The sequence below is a fragment of the Amphibalanus amphitrite genome, unplaced genomic scaffold (assembly GCF_019059575.1).
Source record: "Amphibalanus amphitrite isolate SeventyFive unplaced genomic scaffold, NRLGWU_Aamphi_draft 000642F_arrow, whole genome shotgun sequence".
Taxonomy (NCBI): Eukaryota; Metazoa; Arthropoda; class Thecostraca; order Balanomorpha; family Balanidae; genus Amphibalanus; species Amphibalanus amphitrite.
Window position 1 is genome coordinate 363953 of NW_024882136.1, and position 24913 is coordinate 388865.

General features: G+C 49.7%; 1 protein-coding gene across 2 annotated transcripts in view; it reads right to left on the reverse strand.

Moving 5' to 3' along the window:
* Window positions 1-24253, reverse strand: part of LOC122363844 (dimethylglycine dehydrogenase, mitochondrial-like) — a 367327-nt gene extending 343074 nt beyond the window's left edge. For both annotated transcript variants that reach the window (XM_043333585.1, XM_043333584.1), the window contains exon 1: window positions 24221-24253. In XM_043333585.1, coding sequence (XP_043189520.1) covers window positions 24221-24241 — 21 coding nt within the window. In that variant the 5' untranslated portion in view covers window positions 24242-24253. The remainder of the gene's footprint in view (window positions 1-24220) is intronic.
* Window positions 24254-24913: the final 660 nt, after the last annotated feature.

Sequence of the window (24913 nt, forward strand, 5' to 3'; positions counted from 1 at the left end):
TTGAAGCTAACCGAATGTATAGTTCAGCATCAGCTCGCTGAGTACTTTGACCAGCACAAATTGTTGGCTGATTCTCAGCACGGTTACAGGAAACGGTACTCAACTGAGACAGCCTTGCACGCGGTTACCGATCTAGTGCTGCAATCCATTAGAGATGTCAATCGGATACCGACTTTTTGGTATACCGATACCAAACCGATACCAACTTGGTATTTGGTATTTCAATCGTAATGTGTTTGGTATTTTGTTGGTATCATGAACCATCACTTATGTATCAGAGGCTAAGAAATCCGTATAAAGTTGGTATTTCCTTCATTTTCCCAAGTTGGTTTGGTTTCGGTATTTCCCTACGGTTTTTGTTGGTATTTGGTTTGGTATCGGTATTCCGATTTTCCGTAATTGACACCACTACAATCCATGGACGAAGGCAAAATTTCACTCCTTGTACTTGTTGATCTGTCAAAGTGTTTCGATGTAGTGCCGCATACTAAATTACTTGAAAAACTCTCACTATATGGAATAGACACCGCATGGTTCCGCAGTTATCTTGAATGGCACACGCAGCAGGTACGGATGCCGGCTGCGGAGCAGGCTGCGGATCCCAGCGGTGCTGGACATGTGCCGGCAGTCGCCAGCCAGCTGTCGAAAACTAGAGATGTGCCCATCGGTGTTTTTTTCAGGGTGGCGCGCTCTCTTGTTTACTTCACCTACTGTATGCCAACGACCTGAGCCTGTGTGTCAGTGAAGAAGTCAGGATAATCCAGTATGCTGACGACACGCAGGTGCTAGTCAGTGGCAAGAAGCGAGACTTGCCCCAAGGCCCTAAATACAAGGTTGCACGGACTTATTTCTACTAAACCTACCAGAATATAGTTTCACGGTTGATTATTTAAATAATTATTCAATCAAAATTTCTTTATTATTATCTCGTAATCATTTATAAGCAATTTTATAAATCAACTTTCAATTTGCTTGCCTTTTACTAGCAAAATAACTTTTCTAGTATTGGGTCAACATAGTGGTGTAGCAGTAGGAACCACATCTGGCAAAACCCCAATGCCTACATACAGCAGAAAAGGAGTGCGTCTAGCGGCTGGTAGGGACAATTATGAGACAGTGGTTGCGCGCTATATACAAACTGAATTATCGCAAGGCTACTAAATCAAATTATATTTACGCATTGATATCTTCGGTCTTTGTTATTGTTTGGGCTGGCTGGCTGCCAACGGGTGTGCGTTTGTTATTTATTTTTGTTTTCGACAGGAAGAGACAACTCACAATTGAGGAAGAGATAACCTTTTTGACATTGACACACTCAGGAGATTGATGGAAAATGTGATGAGATTGAGATATTTAAAGATTGAGATGAGGAGTGAGTGAGCGTTGGTTATTTTATTGTTTGTTTTCATCAGAGGATGGATTGGAATGTGTGATGAATAGGTATTCCAGAGATGATTGTACCTAAATGAAGATCCGAGTTGAAATGGAAAAAAGCAAGAGAAAACAGGGATTATTATTGTTACAGTAGTTTGGTTATGATTCTGCAAGCACCTTTGTCATAACCACAAATACTTATTGGGTTCAGGTTTGCCAAGCATCAAGGTCTTCATGGATAGGCTTATTTTCAAAGAATAACACTAGACTCCTGATACGTGTGGTATTAGGGCCTTGTGTGGTATCATGTTTTTGACGAGCTGATGTTATCTGTTCTGTCATGTGCATTTATAGTAAATACGTGCATGCTTGGACCCTGGCAAGATGAATAAAAGCATTTATATTTCGTAATAATGTTGCTCTCTCTTCATGACTCATGATATGTTATGGAAGTGTAATGGGGGCTGAATAAAGTCAATCATAGTTCATTTTGAAATGCATTTCCTGCTGGCTGGAAGCTGCACACACCACATGTAAAACTGAAATTCATTCATTGGTTTTGGCATAAAAATAACAAAGATTATGACAATCATCTTTTGGAGCCTGGAAGGAGTGTTCAGTGTTAGAATTCACTAGTGCTGATAATGGTCTTCCAGAGTCTCAATTCCTATTCTGGTTGCAATGCAGAAACTCTGATCCACCTTGACACATTCTCACAGACAACTTTCAGTTCTCACAGATGTATTGAAACACTGCACCATTTTCAATGCATGACAGGCAAGTAGGCACTATCATTGATTGAAGCAGGACCTTCAACAGCAGACATTAGACCAGGAAATACAAGCTAGCCCCTTCATATTGATATTCAATTATGGTACATCTCACAAACACCAGAAGGTAGTAGGCCACTATGGTTTTTGCTTTAATCCTAGAATATTGACATTAAATATTAATATTGAAATTTAATATTTCACTTCCATTTTAGATGATGTTTCATTAACTAAATATTGATATAGAAATAAATTATCATTATGAGCGTGGGCACTACATCAAACTTGGTGCCCAAAGCAGAAAGCTCGCCACTCAGCATGCAAGTCAAACTTTAATTTCCGAATAATCCGACAAAACACATGGTTGCAAATATCAATAACATGTTAAACTGAAGATGAACCAGTTACATATACTGTATTATTATGTGAACATAACTAAATTAGAACATGGTAAATCCAGCACGAATTGTGCATTCTGATTAAATCAAACACGGTCTACAATGATCCATCTGGGATTTGGGAAACCAATGAACCACCAATAAACTCAGTTGGTATTCATTCATTGGCGATATGATTTATATAGATGCACTTCCATACCTATCTATTTCAATTTATACTTGCGACAACAACCTCTTGACTTTCACTTCATCTTTGAATATTTTCATATCGTCACATTTTCAATCAATCTTCTGAGCGTGTCAATAGCAAAAAAGTAATCTCTTCGAAATTATGAGATGTCTCTTTCCTGCCGAAAACAAAAATAAATAACAACCGCACACCTGTCGGCAGCCAGCCAGCCCAAATAATAACAAAGACCGAAGATACCAATGCGCAAATACAATTTGATTTAGTAGCCTTGCGATAATTCAGTTTGTATAAAGCGCGCAAGCACTGTCTCATAATTGTCCCTACCAGCCGCTAGACGCACTCCAGAAAAGCAGCCACCAGGTGTCGCCACAGTCGCCACTTGGTCGCCACACAGATGTCGCGCGCGTCGCCAATCGCCACACTACCGATTTCCATAAGGACGCATATGTACGGATATGTATAGGAAAGTCGCCCTTAAGGATTACGCTTACATCCTTTGCTTATGAGGTCGGTGGTTGGAAATTGGGAGGGGCTCAGCTATTTTCGACCACGGATATGCCTTTATCACATGATGAGGAACATGCTGATAAGCGTTTTATGCGTCATAACAGCACAAAAGTGTTTTTAATCATTTTTCAAAAATAGCCGTTCTGCCGTATCTTTCAGTGCAAGGTGCCGTCGGTCATCCCCGACGTGACGTCACGCAGGGAATTTGCCAGATTTTCCTACTAGACTTCGACACCCCCTGACTTGCCCAATCTTATTGAGCGGATGGAAAACGCACTCGCGGCACTTTTCCGCTGGTTTAGCTGCAATGGTATGAAGGTTAATGCCCAAAGACCCAGATGATTGTCCTTGGCACTCCTCAGATGCTCCGTGGCCTTCCACCTGTTTCGCTTAGCTTCAACGGGACGACCGTAACAGAATCGCGAGTAGTCAAGAATCTGGGGCTCACTATGGACAGATCGCTGAATTTTCAAGCTCACATCGACTTGTATGTCTAGAAAATGCTCAGGTATCCTTATAGCACTAAGTCATGCTCGTCATGTTATACCCGGCCAGGCACTCAAAGTCATAGTTGAGTCACTTGTGTTGTCTATCGTGCGATATTGTTTATCTGTCTACGGCTCGTGTGGAATTACTCAAGTGCACAGGATTCAAAAAATTGTAAATTTTGATGCCCGTGTTATCACCGGCAGGCGGCGAAGTGACCACGTGTCAGATGCAATCAAACTTCTAGGGTGGCTTACAGCTGAGCAGCTCATCGATTTTCACACTACATGTGCCTTGCAACGTATTATCCGGAACGAAGAGCCCACAGGCCTGTACCTCACCATCGGTTCGCAGGCAGACGAGATCCACGATCACAACACACGTCGAGCCGTAAACAGGACGTTGCCGCGCATACGCACCGAGACGGGTCGGCGACGACTGTGTTACCGAGGCGTTTCGCTGCTGAATAGGAACCGACTGGATCCTGCAGATCGTAGTTTCCGCGTTAAAGTTAAGACGGCGCTGGGAGCTGATGATGGATGATGCTCTGCGAGTGTCAGTCGTTCGTCGCCAATCTTGAATTGTGGCATTCTCACAGGCATCAAACTGAGTCCCCCCTTTTTACTTAGTCATGTGTTGTATTAGGTATTATGTGAGTGTTTGCGTGATTGATGTGCGATTTTAATTATGTCTGATGTCCCAGTAACCAGGGCTGCGGAGTCGATGGATTTTCGGCGACTCCGACTCCGACTCCGACTCCGGCTTTCAAAAACCAGCTCCGACTCCGACTCCAACTCCGGGCAGAATTGTCGACTCCGACCGACTCCATCTCCCGACTCCGACTCCGCAGACCTAGCAGGGCTGCGGAGTCGACAGATTTTCGGTGACTCCGACTCCGACTCCGACTCGGGTTTCTAAAATCGACTCCAACTCCGACTCCGACTCCGGTCACAACTGTCGACTCCGACCGACTCCGACTCCGACTCCGACTCCGACTCCGACTCCGCAGCCCTGCCAGTAACATTCCCCATTGATTTACTGATTGACGTGAGAAAGTGAAAAGCCCCGTTTTACGCGGACCTTTTTCGAATAAACTGATTCTGATTCTGATTCTGATTCTGACCAATCACCGGGCACGGCTCGGTCACGCCACGTGCCCGCACCAATGAGCGGGCACCATGAGCCGCGTGACCGTGGCGCGACCGTAGTCCGCGGCGCTCCGGCCGGCGCAGCGGGCGGCTGGCGGACGGGCTCGCCGACCGGCTGGGCGCGGTCACAGCAGAATGTCTATACTTTTTTCCAAACTATCGCAAGTCAGAGACCAGCCGACTGAGCCGGCCAGTGATTTCGAAACGTACCAAGCCGTTGTTCGTTGATTTCTGTAAAAACCATCACTTTGCACGTGACAATTCTAAAGTCGATTTTCGGGCCGTGTGCCTTTGAAAAAAAATGGACTATAAACAAATTATTAAGATGATCACGTTGATGACCTGTTTACAGACCTACAAAAGTAACACACCGATTGGCATTTTGTTTTACGTTTATTTCTGTCGTCCTAGAACTCTTATACGGCCTTGATTTCTGTTGAGTACAAAAAGAAACATGAGCCAGCATATCTGCCGATCAGAGGTGGAGATCTCGGGGGTCGGGGGCGTCAGGACCCCCCTAAAAACGAATTACTGCTATGTAAGTCAATGGTACTGCATCCAGCCCGCCTCCATCTGCCCGGCCTGGACCCCCCCCCCTGACATTTTGACAGATCTCCACCCCTGCTGCCGTTCTATTACAATGCTGATCGATCGATTTCTGCATTGGGAAGAAGTCGGGTATGCGCCTACTAAATCTGGAAAGACTTAAAAGACGACTGAAGTTTGTACGTAGCATGCGACAACACAATGTAAGAGCTAAGACAACAATATGGAACGTCACCAGCTTCAGCAGCTAACAATTACATGTTTTCCATGAGCTTGCCGTTCAGAATTCCGGCCCCCGACAGATTCTGTCTTGAATGTTTAAAGATTTGCCGCTTGCTAGTTTCTCAAGTGATGAGCTGGCTGTGGAATCAATGTTACTCTATGAGTGACGTTAAATTTGCAAGCAAAATCAACAGAATGGCTCAAATCTATGAATTTACTAACATTCTGCAATGTGACACGATTTATAAGCCATAGGTGGCGGAACGGGGAGGGCACCGGGGCACCGCTTTGATTTTGGCATTTTAATATTAGCCCTATGGGCGTTGCATGGAATGAATGGGACCAAAAGTCGGCAGTGCCCCGCCCCCCTTAACACTATTCCTGGCGGGCTCCGCCGGGACAAGAAACTGGCGGGGGGGGGCCGATTCGGCCCCCCTTCAGATCTCAAAAACTACACATCGCAGCGACAAACGGCGAACGGCGTTTGATAGGTCGTTTAAAGATCTACAACTTTTACATAAAACATTTTCAGGTTAGGTCAATATTGAGGTCACCAGAGGTCATCAACGATAAAATGTTTTGGAATTAGTTACCTATATAACTTTTAAACTAAGAAACATAGAGACATAAAACCAATACATTTTTTGTTGCTCTCGCCGAGGCGATGCGAAATAAGTATGTGATGACCTTCACAGGTCAATTTGAAATTTGACCTGAGGTCAAGGTCAGGTCATTCATCAATGAGGTTGTGGGGTATGGTCATGCTGCATACCAAACGACGCGCCTTGACCAGGCGAGCAGTTTGGTACCACTTACAAGTCTTTAGCACCATCATGTCGTGATTTATTGACAGAAAAACGATTTATGACGTCACATGACCTCAGATGACCTTTGCCGGTGCCCCTGTCAATTAGCGGCACCAGGATCATCACCGATGAGATAATCTTCCATAATACTGAAAGAATTGGGTGGTTTTGACTCGTTTACACGAAGCAGGAGGCGTTTCAATATTTTCCCATAGGCTTGCAATGTAAAGGTCACGAGTCTGGCCTGACCTCAGGTCACAGATATGAAAATTCTGAGATATACAAATTGCACATACTGGTACCCTAACTAAAGCCTGAAGAGAAGAAATTGATCGGTCAAAAACTCTAGCTCTGGCGTGATTGCAAACTTTTCTGAGGTAGGGTCACCAAACCGCCTCTGGTGACCTGACCTGAAGTCAGATCAACTCAAAATTTTCAGAAATGTTGCGTAAAAGCCTTTAAGTAAAAGTCAGAAAATTTGAGCTTCCTAGCTCAAAGCGTTTGGGAGAAATAACCAAAAAACCTCAGGGGGGCTCCTGAGGCCCCCCCCCCCGCCAGGAATAGGGTTAATTGAAGGTGTTCCGCCGCTACTGTTATAAGCTAAATTGAACAACTTGCTCCGTTGCACTGTACTTATCTTTCAAAAATGGCCAAGAAACGGCCCCCGGTCAACAGACATGGTAGCCCAAATCTAGTCGGATATGAAAATTCTTCTAAATCCATAGACTTTAATGCTAAATTGACTATATTTGAGAGGGTTTTATGAAGATACATGACCAGGTACAGAAAAAAGCGAGATGCTATCTTGTAGATTAAATCATCTACTATCTGCGACTTTTGAAGTGTTTTTCAATCTGAGGTACGGAAATCGTGTTCCCAAGAGACTGAAAGTAGCCATGCTTTACATTAGACCCAATGGCAAAAATTCGGAATCTGACGAAATTTGCCATTTTTACGTCTGATTTATGAAAATTCTAGACAGGATATATAAAAACCCGAGATGCTATCAGGTAGGAAATTTCATTGTCTATTACCGCTTTTTGAAGTGTTTTTCGATCTGAGACCGGCAAATCGTGTTCCCAAGAGACTGAAAGTAACCCTGTTCTACAGCAAGACAATGGCAGCATTCTAATATTTTGTGGAAGATATCTTAGTTGATAATAACCTTACTACTAATTGCAATGCTTCATCGGAAAGCTCAACACTGACACTATCATCGGTCTTGCATTGCTATTTCACAGAACAACAAGAAATAACGTTTTGAAGCCTTTGAATATTGACTTACTTTTCATCAACAGGCTCGATCCCCATCACCACCAACAATTTTCCGGGAAGTCAGGATTTTGCAGATATTTAAGCAGAATTGCAGAGCTGTGTTAATACTACGACAATTAAATACACATTTTAAGAAAACTGTTTTTTTCTTAGCATGAGTTAGGTCTCAGAAACAGCAACATGTCGATATAATGAGGAAAAATAAGTGCAAATGATCGCGCAAGAGAGTATCCTTAGCGCCCTAGCAACCACCTAGCAACGTAAGGCAAAATAGTAAACAACTTCTGTTGATATCAGGTACTCAGCCTTGGAAGCACACTAGACGGTCACCATACTGGGCTTCATACTGAATTTTGCATACCAGAATGAATGTTTCCAACTAAAATTGTTTTTTCGCGAAATTTATCTTTGTTGCCCTACTATTTTTTCGTAAAACCGAGATATACAAACTTCATGATATCAAAAATAATATTGTGATAATGAAAACCGCCATATAAAACAAGATAATTGCTGAGATCATGCCTACTAAACTTGGTCCTACCCCCTAATTCAATATACCCTGGCCAAGAAATTCATCTCAGCTTGCGCAAGATTACTAGGGCCCTGTTCATGAAGCCTGCGGCCGCTGCGGCCGGCCGCAGGCTCTAAGCTCCGCCCATTTTCGAAACGTCATCACTCACTCGACCGCAGCAGCGTTCCATGAATAGCGTCTGCTGTCGAAATAGTTTCCGACAATTATTTACAACTGAAGCACACCGGTAGATAATTTGTTTACAAAATCGTCTCCATGACAACACGGCTTGCGCCTATTTGACTTCAGTGCGCCAAGTTCAGTGCAATTAGTTTTCTTGAGGCTCGGCGGTCGCTGGATTGCGGCCGCAGAGATCGCAGCGGCCGCAGCAAGATGACGTCATACATTCGTCATACTACATGAGCCCCGCCCCTTTTTGTGACGTAACAACCCGGCTGGCCGCAGCGACCGCAGCGGCCGCAGCGACCGCCGGGGTTCATGAACAGGGCCCTGAGCTTGCGTTGTTTTCTAGCGTCTCGCACGTGCCAACTCCAAAATAATACTTCGGGCCATGAGCCTTTTGAAGAAAAAAAATGGACTCTAGGGTTGACTATTAAATAATTGAAGTGCCCTTAGCAATGATAGATTTTTGCACGTGCATGCAACTTCTTAGTGCCAACACATGCGCGAATGTTTTTCTTGCCACTGGTGAAGACCAGATGTCTTTAGCTACATTCTGCTCTGAGCTATAACCGTTTTTCCAAACCTGTGGCGCACCATAAAAAAGGAGCCGGGCAACGACCAAAATCGCGCGCCATCGCCAGGTTATCAGCACTGTTGCCAGATGGCCGAGCTGAAAATTCTTCAAAACAGCGCTCGAAAACCTGTAGAAACCTCTGATGTCAGAATTTTTGTCAATTGGACACGGCAAAAACCTCTGACTAAGCCTCTGACTAGCTACTTATGATTGCTTCGGTCGAAAATGTATCGTACCGACGGTTGTATTGTCGATTAAGACTCTGAATCCGACCTGAAAATAGACGAGATTGGTTCTATTACATCAAATAGTTGTACTATATATGATATAAGTACCTACGCAAAACCGTTCTTTTTCCAGCATGACAAAAAGTATTAAGATGGTTTCAACTCGAGTGCGACCGGAAGACATTGGATTTTTCTCAAACGGTTGATAAAAACGTCTTGTTTTAACCGACTCCGGCTGCGAGCTGGAGTCGGGTCGGAGTCGGTGAAAATGTGTAGATTCTACTTTTTCAGTCATATCTACCGACTCCTCTCGGACCTGTTTCCGACTCAACTCCGCGTCCCTGTAGTATTATCCAAACTAACTAGCCATTTTACTATGCCAATTGTCAGGAAAATGTTTTTCGGATGTAACAGGGCCTCCTCTAACATACCCACTGGGTGGGCAAATGCCCACCCAGTCGCCACAATTGCCCACCCAGTGGCGTCGATTTGCCCACCCAGAAGCAAATGCAAAAATAAAGGTCCGGCCGGACGTCCGGTACTACCTTTCCGGTCTTAAGCAAACTGGATGCTGTTTGAAGGTCAAAAAAAGTTTTCTGGTTGCTTGATATTCAGGAGCGTAGCCAGGATTTCCTCAAGGAGGGGGCTAAACGCACAAGGGCGCAAGATAACCCCCTCAAAATCCAAAAAGCCATCGGGTTGCATCCAATATTTTTTTGGATGGGGCCCAAATAAATGGAAAAAATATTCATTAACAAACAATGTTAGAACTGAGGGGGTAAGCAGTATATAGGCCCCTGTTAGACAGGCCCACGAATAGCTTCATAGAGTCGCCAGCCGGTTCTGATGGCGGTCTGAGGACCCGTAGGTCGGATGAGGGTTCTTCAGACCGTCACAGGCCCCTATAGGGGCCTGTGACATATATGTACATATATGTAGGGGAGACCCGGGAGGTATGGGCCGGTTTTGTGAAAAGGCAATTTTCTTCCAGTGGGCAGTGGCTAGACTCGTTTTTTCACTCTGTGTACGTGAAATTGCCTTTCGCCTGCAACGTGTGCCTGATATTAGGCATCTGGGATAAACTATTTTGTCTCAAGATAACTTTCAATAAATCATGTGCTTTTTCGATCCATCAAAATGCACCGGGAGGTATGGGCCATGGCCCGGGAGGTATGGGCCGGTGCCATGTTTCATATTATTTTCTCGACAATGAGAATAATACTCGTAGCTGGTATCTACCTCGATCTCTCTTAGAGCCCAGGAACCGCATAAGCGGCCAACAGCTTGCTTCATGGAGGTCACTTGGGCCCATATGTATTTTGGTAAACTCAATCAGCCACCATGAAATAAGATGAATAAAATTTTTCTGTTCGGATAAAATTTAAAGTTAAATTTTCGACCTTGCGCGACAAAAATAAAACTTATTGACGGGGACATTTAATGAAAGCATCTTTTTATTTATTTAGGATCACCGGGGGTGGGTGGCCCAAACCACCCGGTTAGGACGCCATAATGTGCGTAGCATCTCAGCTCATAATCTTGCAAGAAAGCTTCATATTGTCTATCCAGTCTTAATTTGCATGCTTTAAACTTTATGTTAACGATGCTCTGACATCATAAAACGAGCCTGGTTCAAATTTATCACGAATTTTCTCTATGTACCGTATTTTACTCGAAGAGGGCAAAAACGCTTTATCGCCGCTCATTGCCATAGAAGGCTGAGTAAGGTTTTGAAAATCAAATGGGATGTAATCACTGAATGGCTGCTACCAGTTAACACCGTCAAATGTGTAAAAATGCGCAACACTTCTTCAAAACTGCGATGGCCCATACCTCCAGGGGGCCCATACCTCCCGGGTCTCCCCTACATATACATATATGTATAGCCCATGAGAGCCTCGTAAGCCGTCTGAGGGTCATATAAGCCGTCTAGGGCCACTCAGACCGACAAAAGGCCCCTTGCACTTGCAGAGGCCCAGTCAGGCCGACGTAGGGCCCTCTCAGACAAACTAAGGGCCCGTTCAGGTCATTTGAGGGCCTCCTCAAACCGATAAGGGCCCCTCAGATCGACAGTGGATCCGATCCGAGCTCCCTCAAACCGATATAGGGTCAGACCAACAGTCGGAACGCATTGATTCTGTTTACACACCGTTGGACCCAAGTTGGACCCATCCCATCCAACTGGCCCCCTGGTTTCAATAGGGCCCCAAGGCTCTAAAATTGGGTCTCTCTTGGCCAAAGAATAACTACTCAGCTGTGTCACAGGATCTGCCGCAGGGCCTTTGCGTCGCCAAGGGCCCACTGTGTCAGCCAGGGGCCTCTATGGAATAAGGACCCCTGGCTTCCAGGAGGGGCCATGGTCCCTTTGGCCCCCTCCTTGGCTATGCCGCTGCAGGTGACAAACGTTCTTTCAGACGACCAGGGGGCAGGGGCCCAGGCGACCAGAACCCCAGGTGACCAGGGGCCCCCAGGCGACTAGCTCCCCCCAAGCGACCAGGGGCCCCCTGGGCGACCAGAGGCCCCAGGAAACCGGGGGTCCTCGGATGAGTGCAGGGGCCCATTGGGTAATCAGGGGCACCTCGGGTAACCAGGGCCACAGAAATGAAACTTGAATTGATATAAATTTGCTTCTGAGTAAAATACGTTTTATCCAGTGTTAGAAAAAAATATCCCGGGGCCTGTGGGGCCCCCATGGCGCCTTCTGCGCTCAAGGGAGGGGGCCATTGCCCCCGTGGCCCCTCCCCTTGGCCACGCCCCTGCCGATATTGGAGTTATCAAGTAATTGTCTCGTAAGTGAAAAGGCACGTACAGTAAAGGTACAACCCTCTGCAAGCTGCGTGGTAGGTATCTTTTTTCGACAAAACCGAGAATAACGCGAATACGCTAACGGTCATTCGGAAATCGTAACAGCAAGACGCGCGAGACTCCGCACCTTAGATTGGGCTTATTTTGGTATACATTTTCCATCTAGTTTGACAACAACACACAAAAGTTTATATTTCCCCCCAAAACAAACTTTTGCTTTTTTGCTACGGTAAGAGTACACATTGTTCAGTGACTGAATTAATCGAAGGGGTGGAGCATGGCGCATCTATATGCAATGTGTTCCGACCGACTGATTATCATAACCTTTGAGATATTAGGTATCGGTTTTGTCGAAATAAGAATACCTACCACGCAGTTTTTGCCAAGGGCTGCAAGTACAGCCCTCTGCAGACTGCGTGGTAGGTATCCTTTTTTTTCGACAAAACCGAGAATAACGCGAATACTATGTTTATTTATTTATTTATTTATTTATTTCACATCGTGAGGCAAATCCGTGGAAAAATACGGCTATTACATGCTCGAGTCAGATACAGAATGGGGGGCAATGATGATGAAACAAACACGCGGCATCACACTTCACACAGTCGGATCAGACAAATTGACAACACATTCAGCATACATTTACCGCCGTTTACGTCACTTGCTCGCGCTCATGAAGGTGCTTTCTCAGTCTGGCCTTGAAAGCAGCCTGACCTACGTTGCGCAGTGCTGGAGGAAGCCCGTTGTACTCCGTCACTGCGGAGTACAAAAAGCGGCGGCGACCCGATTCCGTACATATGGCAGGGGTAGCTAGCTGTTCTCCACCACGAACGTCTCTGCCGTGAAGACTCGCTCGTGTCACAAGATTATCAGCAAGTTGCTGCGGCTCAGCAGTGGTAAGCATCTTGTTAACTAGTGCCAGACAGTGGTAGCTGTACAGGCTTTCAATCTGTAACCACCCCAGCCGCTCCATGACGTCACTCACGCGATCATACCTCCGCCGGCCGGAGACCACACGCGCCGCAAACCTGACGACTTTCTGGAGCCGCCGGCGCTGCGTCACGTTGCTAGCGCCATACACAGCTAGACAGTATCGGATAACCGACAACACCAGCCCCTGCACCAGTGTGACCAGCACTGACTGAGGGAGACAATGCCTGCTGTGGCTGAGTCCACACAGAGTGCCAGTGCACCGCCGCACTACATCGGCTGTGTGCGTGACGAAAGTCATATCACTGTCGAACCACACACCAAGGTTTTTGACGGTGCTCGAGCTGGCGATGGTGGAGCCGGAAAAATTGATGCTAATCGGAGGCAGCCGCCGTGTCATCTCACGGGTGCCGAGGACAATCAGCTGAGTCTTCGCTGCGTTTATTTTCAGACCGTTCTTGCCGTACCAGTTGGACAGAGAAGTCAGGCTGTCTTCGAGAGATTCCGTGAGACGGACGATGTCTCTCGGTGGGCCAGAGACGTACAACTGGACGTCATCAGCGTAAGCGATGGTGCTGGTCGACTCGTCGATGTAGAGCGGGAGATCGTTGGCATAGACGTTGTGGAGTAATGGCCCGAGGGCTGAACCTTGGAAAGTTCCAATAGGGTTGAGAAGAGGTCGGGAGATCGTACGGCGAAGCGACTGTCCGGCGGACTGCAGCTGCACGCGCTGATAGTGGTCGGCCAGGTAGCTACGGAACCAGCGCGTGTCCACTCCATAGAGCTGCAGCTTCCGTAACAACGAGTCATGTGGAATGCAGTCAAAACAGCGCGAACAATCCAACAAGCACAGCAGTGTCACTTCACGCCGGTCCATACATCGGAAGACATGGTCAGTTAGTGTGAGCAGTGCAGTGTCGGTAGAATGATTGGGTCGAAAGCCGTGTTGTGTGGGTGAGAACAGATGATGGTCAGAAAAGTAAGAGTAGAGCTGTTCGGAAACAACTCGCTCGGTGATCTTGCCGATAGTAGTAAGAATAGATATTGGTCTGAAACGGCTAAAGTCATCGGATTTAGAAGGTTTTGGAATGGGGTGCACCAGTGTGAGTTTCCAGGGTTTGGGGACTGTATGTGAGGTGAGGCTTGAGTTCACTATGTGTGTCAGAACGTGGTAAAGTGAGAACAGACATCGTTTTATGAAACGGATACAAAGACCGTCCGCGTCACACGCCGAGGAGTCGCTCATGCTACCTATAACCGAATACAGGTGCTCAGGTGTGACAGGCGAGACCATGAACGAGCCGGTCGACACGCGCGGCAGACGGATCGGTAGCTCCGGACCGGAGCTATCTACTGACCGCGACGTTCTCACACCTATATCCACAAAGTAGTGGTTAAGAGCATCGACATCGACATCCTCGGCAGTCACAGTCGGTTTACCACATTGTTTGGACGCAACCACTGTCCGCACACTCCCCCACACAGAGGCCGGCCCGCGCTCGCGAATACGGCTCTCCACGGCGTCCCGAGTGTCCCGCCGTATAGCTGCTCGCACACGCCGGTTCAGCTGCCGGTAAAGTTCCCGGTCGCCGCCACGCAGCGCCGCGCGCCGCTCCGCCATCAGCTGTTTGGTAGCCTCGGTCACGGGCGGGGCGGTCGGGTTGCGCACCCTAGTCCGTCTCAGCGGTACTAGTTCGTCCAGCACCGGTCGAGTGACACTCAGGAAATACTCCCACTGGGCGGCTGGATCGGCGCTGTGGTACACTGGGCTCCAGTCGATCCCCTGCAGCCGCTGGTTCAGCTCGTCAGCACTCGCTCGGCGCCAGCTCCGAGCTGTCAGCACGGTCGGTTTGGGACGGAGACCGGCCAGATTAAAGATCGCACGCGCCCAGTTGTGGTCACTGTAGTCGCAGTGAAGGGTGCCGTGCCGCCGTGTCTCGCCGTTGCTGCAGATCACGTCTATGGTTGAGCCGGAGCTGCGGAATGTCGGTCCGGTAATGTGCTGTCGCAGGGCGAAACCGTCCAGCAGTTGGTCGAACTTCTGCTTGGCGGTGTTGTTGGAGCGCATGTCAATATTGACGTCGCCAGCGATGATGATGAGGCCGCTGTGTCGGCCGGCGACGGTCTCCAGCTGCTCCTGCAGATCGTCCAGATCGGCAGTGACGTCATCGATGTTCTGGCGCGGTGGCCGGTAGAAAGAGCAGAAGTAGAACTGCTGGTCACCGGCGCCGACTTTGAGCCAGAGCGACTCGAGTTTCGAGCCGGGCGCCGGCCGGTCCGGGATGGTTATCTCGGAGGCGCGCAGCCCGTCTCTCACCACGGCTGCCACTCCCCCGGCCGGCCTGCCGCGGCCCCGCCCTCCGCCGACCGGTCGGTCCCGTCGGAACAGCCGGTAGCCCGGTATGGGAACATACCGACTGTCCTGGGACGGCCGCAGCCACGTCTCATTGATGGCTAAAAGGTCCGGTCCGTGGGTGTCCTATGCTACCTATGCTATCGGGCACTCGGAAATCGTAACATAAAGATGCGCGAGACTCCGCAGCTTAGATTGGCATTATCATCGTATGCATTTTCCATCCAGTTTGGCAACAAAACCCAAAAGTTTATATTTGCCCCCAAAACGAACTTAAACATTTTGTTGCCACACAAGGCGTAGGTATGCTTTGTTTATTGATAGGCCCTATCGAAGGAGTGGAGCATGGCGCATCTATTTGCAGTGAGCTTCGACCGACTGATAACATGACTTTTGAATTATAATCAGTTTTGTCGGAAAAAGAATACCTACCACGCAGTCTGCTGAGGGCTGTACATGTAATCTGGAACGAATCGCTCGAGCATCGCTAACCATAAAACATACGACAAACGTTAACTATCATCTTATTTCCAATAATGGCACGGCTTATTTCGTCTCATCCCCGCACCCCCCCCCCCCCCCCGGTAACAGGTTTTGAAATTGGTTGAACCCCAAAACAAGTGGCTGGATCCGCCCTTGGGCGGGGAAGTGGCGAAAATTTTGCCCACCCAGTGAAAAATCCTTAGAGGAGGCCCTGGGATGTAATTCGGTGAGGAACCGGAATAGGGAAGCCCGTACAGTCCGCTGAACAAATACGTGTTGTAAAGGACACAGCCATGTATTGATACCTCGAGCATGTGATCACAGTCCCTCAGGCCACTCGCCATCATATATGACATCACTTTTGAACAGACGCACAGCCTGATCCGGAATCTCGTAATCTACGCAGGTTTTTCCCATGGCGTGCAAAAAACATCTGATACGAAGGATGGACTCTGTCTTACGCGTCTGCATCCTGTTGTGCTGTTTCGTTTTCACGACATTCATCAACGAAAACAATCGTTCAACACACGCGTTGGACACTGGCGCACTCATCAGGGCGGTTCCCAGCAGAAAAATTGTATTAGAATCTTGTGGCCGCAGTCGTGTCACTGCGGCGCCGCCGCCGCCCCGTCCAGGCTTGGGATGAGTTATATGGCATTGTGCGGGGCGGGGCCGGGAGGAAACGGCCGGCGGCACGCGCAGCGCAATTGTAAATTTAAGATATGTCATTTAAGGCACGTAGGCCGCCAAGTTGGCGCCTTCCGTCACCTCGTCGCTGCTGTGCAAGTTCGCACTCGTTTTGGGCGTGTTCTAGACGTTTCGTAGCCTGTTGAATAAAAGGTGGGTCACGTACGACCCCCGGCCAGTCTGGGCCGGCGCGCGACGGAGGCAGCTGGCAATACAACGGCAATGTGGACATAAGGAGTTTACTACAAGCTATTTCGGCCTTGGAAGACTGCCGTGATGGGGAACGAGAAGGAGACCTGTGATGGTTCGGACGCTGCGGCTGATCTCCGCCTAATCCCGGAGTTTGACGGTGTGTCGCAGCCCGTGTGCGAGTGGCTGGACAAGGTCGAACTTGTGTGTCAGCTGCGCGGCATCAAGGGACTGCACGTCGTCGTCCCGCTGAGACTCACTGGTGGTGCGTTTGCGGTATATCAACAGCTCGGAGAAGATGAGAAGAAAAAGTACGAGGACATCAAAAGGGCCCTGACATCGGCGTTTGCTTCGGATCGGTTTGAAGCCTACGACCAATTTGAACGTAGAAGGCTGCGTCCAGGTGAGACGGTGGACGTGTTCGTCTCTGAGCTGCGCCGGCTGGCTGGCTTGTTCGGAGGTATGCCGGACGACAGCCTGGCCTGTGCCTTCGTGGCCAAACTGCCAGATTCAGCACGCCGTGCGCTCCGGGCTGGATCACGGATGGAGGACATGCCGTTTAGCCAGCTAATCGGTCGCGCTCGGGCCGTGCTAGCCGACGAGGAAACAAACACCGCGGCCGCCGCCGCTGGCACAAGGACTGGAGCACTCCCGGCCACAATGAAATGCTACTCGTGCGGGCAACCGAACCATATCGCCCGCGACTGCACGGCAGGCCGTGGACAGCGGGGCCGTGGAGGCCCCCGTGGTGGACGGAGCCTCGTGAGGTGCTACAACTGCAACCGGCAGGGGCACATCGCCTCTGTGTGTCCGGAAAACGACGCGGGAGGGGAGAGATCAGCGCCAGCCTCCTCTCCTGTCGACCAGTGAACGGGGCGCTGCCAGTCGCGCAGCTGTCAGTGGACGGAGCGAGCTGCAAAGCGCTGGTTGATACAGGATGCAGCCAGTGTGTAGCTCACTTGTCAGTTTGTCGGAGGTGGAACCGACGCCCGGTGAGCGTGATGACAGTGAGTGGAGGGCGTTATTGGTGTGAGGGGTCAGGCGTGGCACGCGTGCAGCTGCGATCCGGTGAATCAGTGTCCGTAGATGTGCTCGTCGTAGCACGTAAGCCACTGGGGTTTGAGTTCATCCTCGGGATGAATGGTATCAGAGCACTGGGTGGCGCTACAGTGAGTTCGGATGACCGAGTCAGATTCGGAGTTGAGGCAGCGGTGTCTCATATAGCGGCGTCAGTGGCCTCACCCGGTGACCGGGTCAGCTGTGATGGTGAGAGGACTGGGGTGTCGCGTGCAGTGGCAGCGACTGCACGGGTGAGTCATGATCAGGCGAGCAGTGAGGCGGCCCCAGCGTCAGGTGCAGCGGCGGCAGCTGCAGCAGTGAATCGAGCTGACAGCAGTAAGGGGGATCCGGTGTTGGGTGCGGCGGCGGCAGCCGCACCGGCTAATCGAGCCGACGAGAAGGACTTTGTGGTGAGCTTTGATGAGACAGAAAAGAAGTGGTCCGTGGAGCGGAAATGGTGTGGATGAAAGGAACCAGAGCAGCTGCACAATACAGCAGAGGAGTACGCGATTCCAACAGAAGCCCGACACGAATACGAGCGAGAACTCTCCAAGTGGGTGGCGAATCAATGGCTCATCCCTTATGATGAGAGCGTGCACGGGAGGGTCAAAGGCACGATCCCGCTCATGGCGGTCATCCAACCGAAGAAGAACAAAGTGCGTCCCGTCATGGATTTCAGGGAGTTAAATACGCACCTGGACCCGCATACAGCTGACGCGGATGTTTGCAGTGAAAAAATCCGTGAGTGGCGTCGGTGTGGACGAAATGTGTCTCTCCTAGATCTGCGAGACGCTTACCTGCAGATCCACGTGCACGCATCGCTGTGGCCGTATCAGACTGTAGTGTTCCAGGGCAGACGGTGGTGTCTGAGCAGACTTGGCTTTGGGCTCAGTCTCGCACCGATGGTGATGAGAAAGGTGCTGGAAATGGCCCTGAAACGTGACCCGAGGGTGCACACCGCTACATCACCTTACGTGGACGACATACTCGTAAATGAAGACATCGCTACTGCATTAGAGGTGAAGGGTCATCTGGAGGCGCTCGGTCTGACCTGCAAATCCCCGGAGAAGGTGTCAGAAGGTGCTCGTGTCCTGGGCATTCGAGTCTGGGGGGAGCGGCAAGGACTGTTCTGGAAGCGGGACAACCAGGATCTACAGCCGCCGCCAAAGCTGACGAGGAGAGAGGTCTTCTCGCTGTGCGGACGTCTGACAAGTCAGGTCCCGGTGTGTGGCTGGCTGCGTGTCTCCGCATCCTACCTGAAAAGACGCGCCACTGCAGCGACAGACGGCTGGGATGACGAGATCACCGATCCAGAACTCCAGAAAATGGTCATGGAAACGCTGCAGCGCGTGAAAACGGCCGATCCCGCACGAGGTCGCTGGGATGTCACCGGCGATGAGGGAGTCGTGTGGGTGGATGCCAGCTCCCTCGCCATAGGAGCCGTGCTGGAGATGGAAGGCAGCATCGTTGAGGACGCCTGCTGGCTTCGGAAAAATCCCGAGACACACGTGAACCTTGCAGAACTGGACTCTGTTGTGCGTGGCATCAATCTGTCCCTGGCATGGAACCTGAAGAAAGTGACTGTCGTGACGGACTCGAAAACGGTCTATCACTGGCTAACAGATGCGCTCTCCGGCAGAGCTCGGATAAAGACGAAGGCGGCGAGTGAAATGCTGATTAGAAGGCGCCTGGAGACCGTGAAGAGTCTGAGAGATGAGTACGGATTCCAGCTGACCGTGAAGTGCGTTCCGTCAGTGGACAACAGGGCTGACGCACTGACGAGAGTGCCGAAGAAGTGGCTGAACCAACAAAGCGATCCTGAGGTCTGCGGCGCTGCCTTCTCGGCGCCGGATGTGGTCAGGATCCATGAAACAAGCGGACACCCAGGCATCGGGAGAACGCTGCGCCTGTGTAGGGAGCACGACCCGGCTGTGAGCAGGCACCAGGTGCGCAGTGTCGTTAGCCAGTGCGAAAGGTGCCAGTCCATCGATCCAGCGCCCCAGCGGTGGACACATGGTTCGCTGAGCGTGACTAAATGCTGGGACAGGGTCAGCATGGACGTCTGTCACGTAAACGATCATCTGTACCTGACTCTGATTGACTGCGGTCCGTCTCGGTACGCGATCTGGCGGCGGATAAAGCGACAGGACACCGACAGCATCATCACGGCTCTGGAGTCGGTATTCCTGGAGCGCGGCGCTCCGAGGGAGCTGCTGACGGACAACTTCACCTCATTCCGCAGTGCCGCATTCCACGAGTTCGTCAGCCGGTGGGGTGTCAGCGTCCGGTACCGAGCTGCCCATGCGCCGTTCGGCAATGGTGTCTCTGAGAGAAACCATAGGTCGGTCAAAACAATCGTAGCGCGCAAAGGCTGCTCAGTGGCGGAAGCAGTCTACCGCTATAATGTGATGCCGCGCAGTGATGACCTGAACTCTAGTCCTGCCAACGTACTGTTCAACTACAAACTGAGAGTGCCGGACGTGGAGAGTGAGGAAAAGTGCGAAGAGAGTGAGTGTGCTATGTTCAGTGTAGGCGATAAGGTATGGATCAGAGACCCTAGTCGCCGGTGTGATGTGCCAAGTTCCATAGGAACAGTCACCCGACAAGTGTCGGCGCAGTGTGTGGAAGTAGACAATGTCCCCCGTCACGTGAGAGATCTGAGACTGGCTTTCGTTCCCAGTCCGGAGAGTGACCAGACTGAGCCGCCGAACAATGACAATGACGACTCTGGCCCAATTATCTTGCGAGAGTGTGCTCACGAAAGCCACTGGGAAAATGTGCCCCCTGTGACGTACGCTGAAGTTCTACGCCGCGGCATGCGGGAGAGACGCCCTGCCGTTCTGACCCAGTACGATGATTTGTAGATCAGGGGGGAGTGTATTAGAATCTTGTGGCCGCAGTCGTGCCACTGCGGCGCCGCCGCCGCCCCGTCCAGGCTTGGGATGAGTTATATGGCATTGTGCGGGGCGGGGCCGGGAGGAAACGGCCGGCGGCACGCGCAGCGCAATTGTAAATTTAACCCTCGCATGTGTGCGGCGTTTGCCAGCTTCTAATGTGTAGGGGGGGGGGGTCGGTTGGACCCCCCCCCCTTGCCGTTTGGCCCCTGATCGAGCTAGAGCTTCGCGGAAAAAACGAGCGTGTTGCCCGTGAGGAGAGGAAGCCGATGATACCCAATTTTAAGGTCCTATTATGCATTTCAGACCCTGTGGAACAGTCCTTTTCGGCTATTTCTCGTTGTATATGCATTTGATCTTAACCAAATTTTGGCATTGGTAGTTTGAGAGCCCTACCTAATTTTTAACAATATGGTCTATTAACAAAAATTAAAAAATTAAGGCACTTGTCATTGACTGATAATGTTAAGGTCGTCAGAGCCCTGCTTAGAGGCTGGCACAGACTGGGCGCTGTCTCCCCTCTGATTGGTCGTCACTGCGGCTTGGCTCCGCCCACTTGCGGTCCAGCCTCGGGTCATGTCGGCGGCAGTCGCAGTCTGGCCGGCCGGCGTGCGGGCCGCGCGCGCAGCGCAGCGGAGTGGAGCACTTGTTTGCACGTCATGAAGTTGCATTTATTAAGGTGTTCTACGACAAATACGGACGGAGGAAGAAAGAAAAAGGAAGATGAGACAAAGTGACAATGAGACTAACGGTAGACGGTGGCTGGTGGACAGCAAACAATGTGCATAAACGCTAGAGCAGAGACAGGAGACCCGAGACAAAAACGGTAGACGAAAGACATCTTTCTCTGTTTTAATGTTTTTTTACAGCCATAAGATCTATCAACGATATCCTCAAAGCATTGTGGAACTATTATGGAAAATTGAATATTTTCACACCAAAAAAATAACACAATTTTATTCTTTAAAAAAACGAAATGCAAGTACATATGTGGATATACTCAATTAAAAAAGGCCGTTGAATGTCACATTCCATAGCACATACGTATCTCAAAAGACAATCCAGTAGATTCTGTTTCGTTGCTCCTTAGATATACCATAGCCTGTAGGAAAACAGGGCAGCGGAGAAGCTCGTTATCGGTTATACATTATTGAAACTGTAAGATTCTTTTTATTTTGTAGGCAATAACATTCTGGAGCTTACTCTCTAGTTGGAAGGAGTGCTTATCGCTTTATACATGCACCGATCTGCATTGCATTGCATTCTTCATCCTCGTTCTCTCCGCGCGAGATACGATCCACATTCACGCAAGGACACCTGCGTTAGCGTGCGCCTTGTTCCAGTCCGCCAGAGCTCCGCACCGCCCTGACCCCGAGAGGCGAATGACCGGTCTCGGTGTCGCGGCACAGTGGGCGGAGCTTAGCCGCGGCGCAACAGCTGACGCTGCTACGCTATGCTAGCCTCTACCACGGCGCAGAGTTTTCCGATCGATTTTTACCATTACAAGTCAATGACAAGTGCCTTTCATTTTGACAATTTGTTAAAAGACCATATGAGTAAAAATTAGGTAGGCCCTTGAAACTCATTGTGTCAAATTTTTGTTGAAATTAAGCGTATAGGTAACGAGAAAGAGCCAAAAAGGACTGTTCCAGGGGATCTGAAATGCATAGTAGGTCATTGGTTGACCTTCCAGGTCAGGTCAATGACCCAAAGTCGGGAAAATCGGGACCTGTTAGAAAGTCGTAAAGTGTGGCTGCTAAGGGGTTTTTCGGGGTGCTGATCACGAATATCGTGTTAGTTTTGATCACAGATGATGTCTTGAAGCATTTAGACCAGGTCGGGTCAGGTCAGGTCAGGTCAACCAGTAGGCGTCGTGACGGGTATTCGTAGTACGTGTCAACCGCCTCTGACAGCTTCGTAACATGTTACGAAGTCACCAAAACTACTTCGTAAATGTTCAAATGGTTGCTAAATTCGAATTCAGCTCCAAAAACTAGCCTAGAAACATGTAAAACTCGAAAAAGTGAACCGAGGTCATCCGAGGTCACCAAAGGTCAATGACCTGACCTGACCTTCAGGTGACCTTGACACACACGGGAGTAACCTCAAATCACATGTTTGAACGTTTGAAACCACGAAAAGCTTGCAAACACGCGGCTAGTGCGAGCCGACATACGCGAAATCGCGATTCCGGCCAAACATGGTCTCGGAAAAGAGGTCACAGGTCAAAGGTCATTTGGGTCAGGGTCATGAAATTTTCAGGGTAGGTGTAAAATTGATCAATGCGAGGGTACTGAAAGTTTCGTCGCGATCGGCCGCTTTTTACGCGAGTTATTCTCGAAAAACCATGGGGGGGGTCCATCCGACCCCCCCCCCCCTACACATGCGAGGGTTAAGATATGTCATTTAAGGCACGTAGGCCGCCAAGCTGGCGCCTTCCGTCACCTCGTCGCTGCTGTGCAAGTTCGCACTCGTTTTGGGCGTGTTCTAGACGTTTCGTAGCCTGTTGAATAAAAGGTGGGTCACGTACGACCCCCGGCCAGTCTGGGCCGGCGCGCGACGGAGGCAGCTGGCAATACAACGGCAATGTGGACATAAGGAGTTTACTACAAAAATATTGGGGTATCGCAGTTCCCCATCTGCCATTTTCAGCTCACCTACCTCTGCCCAGAATCTCTCCCTATCTATGCGCCCGTCTTTACAGCTCTCCCAGTTCTCCCGATGCAGAGAATTCCACTCCCTCTCTACGTCGTCAGGTGATCCTGAGATAGCCTGGAACGAAGCGGCGATTGATACCACAGAGGGCCGCCCACACACTTTGAGCGCCGATTCGGGTGACATTTTGGCAAGATCAGACAGCAGACTCACATTGTTCGGGAGTCGTTTCTGCACCTCGGCCACCAGCTTTAACATAAACTCGCGGCACTTCTCACGAATGCCAAGTCTGGCCTCATCCGGGACATCACACTCCTTCAAGCTAAACTCATGCCCGAAAAACATGGCCCTAGCCGGGATAGCATGTCACGAAGCATCAAACGTGATCAGATCGTCTGATGTCACACCTTTCAAAAATGCTGGCATCACCACCATGTCTAACAAACTGCGAAGATACTGCTCCAAGTCTCTGTGAGCCGCACATGGATCCAGATTTGCACTTTGAAAGATGCGGTTGATGCGGTTCAAAGCCTTCAGCTGAGATGACAGGAAAGTCAAGTACAAATGGTTTCGTTTATCAAGGTACATTTGGTACAGTTGATCAGCCTGGTAACACCGGTCACGATCTTTCGCCAACATGAAAGTCAACTTGAGCTCATCATACTGCTCTGATACCTTTTCGACAGCGGCCCCACGACTGAGCCATCTGGTCTCGGCTACTTTCGGTATTTTCTGGTTTGTTTTGCCATCATTCATAGCTTCATAGAGAGCCGTATACTCTCTCTGTCGCTTGGGACTTTAACTAAACCAATTGTGCGACTCACGCACCATGTAATCCAGGTGCCGAGGGAACAAAGCGCAAGCCGCGCTCGCCGCCAGGTGCAGCGAGTGGCACAGACAGCGTACAACAATCAGGTGAGGCACCTTCTCCGCGAGAAGTGTACTTACAGAGTGATGTCTCCCGACCATGGCGCTGGCTCCGTCAACCCTGATCCCCACGAGACGACCGACCGGCAGCTTGTCTTGCTCCAACGCCTGGAGGATCGCCTCCGTGATCGCATCCGCCGTCGTAGACTCTAGCTCAATAAGACGATAGAGTGTAGTCACGACCTTTTTCTGTGTCTTGCTGAAATATTTCACCATGACACCGAGACACTGTTTGTCTGACACGTCGGTGCTCTCGTCGATAATCAGACTGAAATAAGAGTTCTTCATGTCAGCTAAAAGCTTTTCGTGCACTATCGGCCCCAGAATGTGATTAATGATCCCTGAACACTTTGTGCGATGAATTTTCAGATCTTTCAGAATGCTTGATTTTGGGTCCAGAGCAGATATCACCTCACCGAGATGATCGACGGACGCGTTAGTGCCGTGTTCGGCGACATACAGCGCCGTTCTAATTTCGGCCTTCTTCACTGCCGCGTCATGACTGCCCAAGTATCTTTGGGAATGCTTCCGTGATTTTTGACGATTTACTACCAACACTGTTTCGTTTGTGTTTTTCTGTTTTCGAATGATCTTCTGAGTCCTTTTTCCTTGAAGCAATCACAGTCTTGCAGTATTTGCACCTTCCATGAAAATCATCCCCATCGACCGGCTGCAGCCAGCCTCGGAAAGTTGCTTCTTTCTCCCACTCTTTTT